Source organism: Cephus cinctus, unplaced genomic scaffold, assembly GCF_000341935.2.
Source record: "Cephus cinctus unplaced genomic scaffold, Ccin1 Ccin1_scaffold0215, whole genome shotgun sequence".
NCBI classification, from domain to species: Eukaryota; Metazoa; Arthropoda; class Insecta; order Hymenoptera; family Cephidae; genus Cephus; species Cephus cinctus.
In genome coordinates, this window is record NW_014332933.1 from 2,154,437 (window position 1) to 2,161,014 (window position 6,578).

A 6,578-nucleotide genomic window follows, 5' to 3' on the forward strand; every position below is an offset into this window, starting at 1 on the left:
AAAAAAAAAAAAAAAAAAAAAAAAAAAAAAAAAATTCAGCAATCTCCATTGAGACAGCTTGGCGCTGACTACACAGCCCGAACATGGTTTTTAGGTTAGGTTAGACCCACTTACGTCCAAAGAATCATTTTCTCTCTCATGAGCTCCTGAATGGTTCTCACAAATCGGCACGCACGGATCTTCCTCCCTCCTTGTGTAAACCCAGTGGGTACACAAACCACCCCTAAGACTGCCCAGGGGTGGCTGAGAGAGTCAAACGAAGACCTGCTCGAGCATACATGTACTTAGCCCACTTGAGGTACCTATACCCCCTGGTGGCTACGAAATCAGTTCATTTCTATGTTGATCCTTTGACCCTCTAATCGGTACCCTCCTGAACCCCCCTGACCTCCTCATCAGCAACCTCATACTCGAAGCAGCCCCTGATGGACTCGGTAATCGAGAAAATCGAAGCGGAAAAAGGAGGTCAGACAGGATAAGCCGATCTTGGCGTAGCCTTCAGTAATATGACGGGCTGGTTGCTTGGCCGAGGTATGTATATAAAGTATAGGACGATCGTGATGGATCAGGGTCCCTTTCTAAATTGGCTAAAATTTTTCAGGGAAATTCCATCGCCAGGACGATACCAGGGACTCCGTGGATACCTAGTGCAAGACCAGGGTCCCCAGGGTGATGCGGAGAGCAGAGCAATTTGTCAACACCATTAGCAGTGGAACTCACAAGGGTTGACTGTACCAGGGCGCATCTGCCAGACGCTGAGGCCAGGGTGAGGCCACACAACAATAAAGGGGTAGTTAATGACTCGGGCTATTCTTGTGTGATAGGGATATAATCAGCCTTATGCCATCATTTTCATTTTATATTATTATTGTCACGCAGACTTGGTGAATTTCTGTTTATCGGGAACACCCTGTAGATTTATGTTATTTTTATGTCGCTTACCTACCGGCGCATTGCAATTGCACTTTATTTATATTATAATTGATTGTTTTTGCGCATTGAAAATCCTTGCGATTCTATTGGCGAAGCTCCGGGAACGATAAACTGTTCCACGTAAATCGCTTATTGGACTAATCGGGATATTTGTCGTTATCGAAATGATGGAGCTACCCGTAGGCTATGCACAGAGAGAAAATACTGGAAATAGTAAGATGAAAAAGAAATTCGGAAAATTGTCTACGAATCTACTGATAAGGCATTTCATTGGGCAATAGGGTTAATAAGAAATTGCCGTCTCGTTAAATACCAATGAGAAATTCGTTTTTTGCCGTATCATTATTTCAGTCGTTCTTTGTCCTGGCTGTTTCTTTGTCTTCTTTTTATAATCCCTTATCGTGGACCTTATATCAGGTAGGAAATTTAATTTTACCTGCATTAGTATTCACCTGGTGTCGATATCAATAAAAATATGGTGGACTTTCAATTTTCTGGCTCTTATCGTTACCTGTAATATTCGCTTGGCAATTATGATTAATAGGAATTAAAAATTTTTTTAAATTTAAAAATTGCAAGGCATAATAGAAATTTTCCTTTGCACTTCTATTATATAATAATAATTTGAGAAAATTTTTATTTATTTACTTTTTTTTTTATAACACCTATCTTGTGTTCTTTACTAATTAAACTTCGAGCTAACTAATACCAAGTTCCCACTTGCCGAATCGACAGTCGCCGCTGGAATTCGAACTAGAAACGAAATTGGAATGGGACGCCATTGGAATAAGATTGGGTTTAGCCGCGGTGTCGGGTTCGAGCCCTGGATAAGTCTGCCTTATCCCGATAAGCCGGTGAGTTAATGAATCACAAAACAGGTGGTGGTGCCTGCCGAGAACGTCTTCGTCGAGAGTCGCCGAGATTTCCCATGCGAATTCGAGCCTGGGACATTTTCGCGAGCGTTCAAAACTTTCTCTTATACGATATTGACACAGTTTATATTTATACCAACACATATACATATATAATTGAGTTACAAAATTGTAGCCGAAGAAAGGTCGAAAATTCGCGAACGTGCGTTGTTCTACCGAAAGCCGTGAGAAAAAATATCTTGTCAATTTTTATCACTCGCTGAATCACCGACCGATGGGTGGTGGCGGTTTGCGCAATTGTAAATCTATCGCTCCATTTCTATACAGCGAGATTATACCTTTACTGCGAATCGACTGGCCTAAGTAGGAAAATCACGAAGCGACGCTTAGAATTTTTGACGTTTTCCGTCGGGAAATTTAATTTTACAATTTTCTTCTTATCATTATTTTTTATTAACTGATCCGTCACTCGACTCATAGTATACGAGTTGTGGACTTTGGAGTGAATAGTTAATTGATTGGTCGGATTTTTAATTCAACTTTCAAAATCCGAACGGCCGTCGGACGTCGCGATCAAATTGCACGAAGGACCACGGTACAGATATAATACATGTTTCTGGCCGTTTATATATTTTTGAATTATCCCGCCTTAAAATACATTATTCTCATATACGTCGCCAGAACCACGAAGAAAAAGAAGCAATGCCAAGGGTTTTCGAAATTTTATCTGACCCGTCGCGTCACAAGTATAATAACGTAGCGATGGGTGCGGTGCTTATCGGGCTATTCGTACTAAAATTTTATCTACCTGTCTGACACCTGACAAAAAAATCATATACGCAGCGTCGATCCGGCGTCAGTGAAGAAGTGTTGGAAAAAAAAACTAATGTGCCATTTCCTGCATTCGACTGCGTGCAAAAATTCTATAAGATAGTCGAAAAAATTTCTCATCGGACATCCGTTTCGAGGAAACAAAAATTCCCCCATGGAAAAATTTTCTTCGTCTCGAGACTGTATTAGATAAATTTTTAATGAATTTTTTTTTTATTTTTATTCAACTTGCACAATTGTTACTTGCTTAAAAAAAATGGTAAATTCCGAGAATTCCGAAAAGCACGAACGAGATATAATTAATGACAGTGCGCCTGCAAGCAACCGTACTAATTTTAACCGCGATGTCCCTGGGTGCTTGTCAAACATTTACCCGCGATTAGTTCTCTATCTTCGTCCTCGCAACGCTACCAAAATGTACACGCGTCTCGAAAAAAAAAAGTCACGAGAATTCGCTGTATCGCGTATCGAACATTTGTCCGATTCTCGTATAGAGCGTCCAGAAGCAATACACATTATCGCTCCGCAGTAGAAGCACAAAAAAGACATTGGACATCGTCCAAGAAATCTGCTCGACTGACTGACAGTAGCCATCGATAAATCAGTTCATTCAAGTATTACCGATACCAATCACTATACTGAATAAGATGTTAATAATAATTAAGGCCGAAATAAAGAAACTCGTACAATCAATCTACCGATACCTTGTTATCACATGTATAAACACATTTTTCATAAACGCATATATATCATTCTGAGACGTACAATCGTCAAGTACAAAGATCGACCTCGTGAAATTAGCCACGTAACGTTGCCAGAGGAGATGCCAGGTAGCGATAGAAGATAATCTAGAAAATTTATCTTAGTCCCGTCCGAAACATCGAGACGATCGAATAAACACTGAGGCAACCGAATGCCAGAATGCAATAGTCTTGAATAGTAATAATAATAAAGAAAAACCTTTTCCATCCCTAAAAAAAATTCTACATAGCTACTTTGTACGACAGAGTTCGGTGAACTCTGTCTCGGGTACCGTGACCGACTCACCACGTTTAAGTTTCTCCAAAGGTTCATGATGCAGCTGATGACTGGCATTGTTATGATGCATAGAAGTATCATGATGCGGTGTACCATGGACGAGATCATGATGATGTATGGCACCCTGAAGATGATCACCAGCATGTAAGCCAGCCATGGAGGCAGCCGAGGTAGCATGCTGATGATGCTGCACCGAAAGCCCAGTGGCCGATGCTGTAACGAGGTCCGGGAGGCAGAGGTCAGGATTACCGCCGCCGGCGAGTTCGAGGCTCCCCCCGCCTCCCCCTCGCTCCATGCTGTAGAAAGTTAACGTCGTGCTGACTTTTCCGTACACCTCACTGTCCCACTTCACAGGCCCTGTCAGGCCTCCAATTTTACTAGGGGTCGCGAAGGTAAGTTCGTCCCTCAAGGATACATATGTTCGCCGTATACTTATGCACCGTTCACGAGGATCGACGAGACACGAAGATTCGCACTTGATAATATACCCAGACGGTCGTCCTCGGGGGATGCTCTATTAATTACCTTTCTAACCTCTATAAATCTTGGACGTGTTACCACCGACACGATTCACGTTCGTAACGTTTTAACCTCGAACCCGTAGCTCTTTCTCGTATCTTACGGTTAGTACACTGTATTATTCGTAACACGCGCAGTAACGAAGCTGCAGTCCGTTTCCGCGTCACGAGTCACTGTTTACGAGGTTATACACGCGGTGGCCGTTGGTAGCCGTTACGACGAGAGCCGATCGTGTCTCGACCGGGAGAGAAGTACGCGCGCGCACCACCTAGGCGTAGGCGACTCCTGATAAGGTAGATAAAACCCGTAGACGAGGGCGTTACGTAAGTGTCCCACGAAGTAGGTTAGAGTTCCCCGGTGTAACAGCACTGGGAACGACAGCACGAGGGTACAGGACGCGCACCTTGGCGGTAACTCCTGTCGAACGATGAGACAGCAGAAATAACAACACCGTGCGTCACCCGCGTATACTTCGTCGTCACGTCGAGCACACGCGTCGATTTGTTTCTTTCCCGTCAATCACGGGCGCGCTCTTCCTTTTCGTCGTTAGCCTCGAGGTCGCCGTGGATAATCGTCACGGATTTACATCGAGGTAGGAGAGAGTCCGGGGGGAAACGGCGCGAGAGTTAAGTCGGCCCGTGTGCGCTACGCTTGCCGCCCTCTCTGACCAGAGAGGAAGCCCAGGTAGTACGTACTAGGCACTAGGTACTAGCTAGTAGCCGCCGCGGTAGTAGGTGGGTTGGCAAGGCTTAACGGGTTGAGCCTTTCGGACTGCCTGCCGGCTTAAATCCGTAAGTCGGTAAGCCGAGCGGATCTAGTGGTCTTGGCTGCTGCACTGCCTTCCTCGCTTGCCTGGCGGCCTGACTGTCTGACTGCGCCTCTCCTCTGTCCCGGCTACCGCTTATTTCCCCTCGGCGAGAGAAGCCTTGCGAGCGTCGCCAGTACGCCGCTGGCTTCGAGACCGTGGCGTTCGTTGCGCCGATTCCCGGTAGGCTGTGCCCCACCATACGACTCTTCCCACTCTTCCCGCACCCAGCCTGTCCCACGAGTCTGTCTCTGCCTGGCTGACTCCCCTCCCCCCGGCCTACTTCGAAGTATACACAGAACACGAGGGACGCAGCCAGGAACTGACTATACAAACTCATACTATCTTGATCGTCCCCGCCACTTGGATATATTTTACCCCCACTTCTTTCAGATACGTCGATTTTACCCCACTATCCTTCCGATGCAAGCTCACCCCACCAGAGGGCACGAGGCTACCAGTTTTCTCTTCCTCCCTTTGCATCCTCCCCTTCTATACCAACGGGCGAACGACGTCTCGTCTTTTATCTTTGGCGCACTCGCTTGGAAAACCCAACCACAGTGCGCTTTGCGAACCCCGACACGATCGGCCAAGACTTTTCTAACCCGAATTACCACGAGGAGGACAAAACGTGTCTCTGTCCCGGTGCAGGGACACTCCATGCGAATAGAAGCTCACAATATCAGACTCCAGAGTTAGACTAGAGTCACGCTAGTTCACAGGGGGGGTGACAAAAGCACAACCCATTGACTTCAGTTTCTTATCCGTTATCAACCGTCCTCGTTACCCCCTAACGAAATCTCAGAGATCTCCCGAAACTCGTATTCACTCCAGTGCGTCAATCGTCCATAACTCGGAATTTCCCTGGTGGCCATGAAATCCGCGCGCGCATCTTCAACCACCAGCAATCGCAACGCACGACCCCCCTCCGCCCTCAAAATCCCAAGGCACGACTACATACCTTCTACTCGGGCCGTCTTGTTCCTTACCTTCAGGGGGGAGCCAACGATGCACTCGGGTGCACTTATCGCCCCCTTATCTCCCAGAACAAACAGACCTCAGTATACTCGTCGTCTTCAAGCCACAAGAGGACGCAGCCACGTACCCTTACAACACTCCATAACCCTAGTATAGTGTATACGTACAAATATAAACTTACATATACGCCCCATGTATCAGTATGAAAAAAGCCACCCCTTTTGCAAGTAGTATACAGAACTGTATATACCTAGCATACTATGGTACGGGTCGAAGTGGGGGGGCCCGGGTTCTTCTAATGAAAAATATGTATAGTATCCTACGTACTCTGGTTACGTATATACGTATATATCTGCAGATACTCCCAGTAGGTGGAGGCAGGTATAGGTTGCAGAAGCAAAGCACTCGAGAGGACCGGTACGTGTAGGAAAGTACATACGTCAACCCTGGCGCGCCATCCCGGCTTCGCCCGGGAAGAAGAAGAGACAAATGACAAGATGGCCACGCCCATTCGCGAGCGGGGGCGTTATTGGTCGACTTCAACCTCCCACCTTCCACCCGTGATACCCTACCACCTTGTACTAACTTCCTCCCCCCCCCCC

General features: G+C 46.2%; 1 protein-coding gene across 1 annotated transcript in view; it reads right to left on the reverse strand.

Annotated features, from left to right (window-relative positions):
• LOC107265428 (pituitary homeobox x) overlaps window positions 1–5,836 on the reverse strand; it is a 21,871-nt gene extending 16,035 nt beyond the window's left edge. Inside the window, exon 1 of the mRNA XM_015734875.2 lies at window positions 3,687–5,836. Within this exon, the coding sequence (XP_015590361.1) occupies window positions 3,687–3,969 (283 nt within the window). The 5' untranslated portion in view covers window positions 3,970–5,836. The remainder of the gene's footprint in view (window positions 1–3,686) is intronic.
• Window positions 5,837–6,578: the final 742 nt, after the last annotated feature.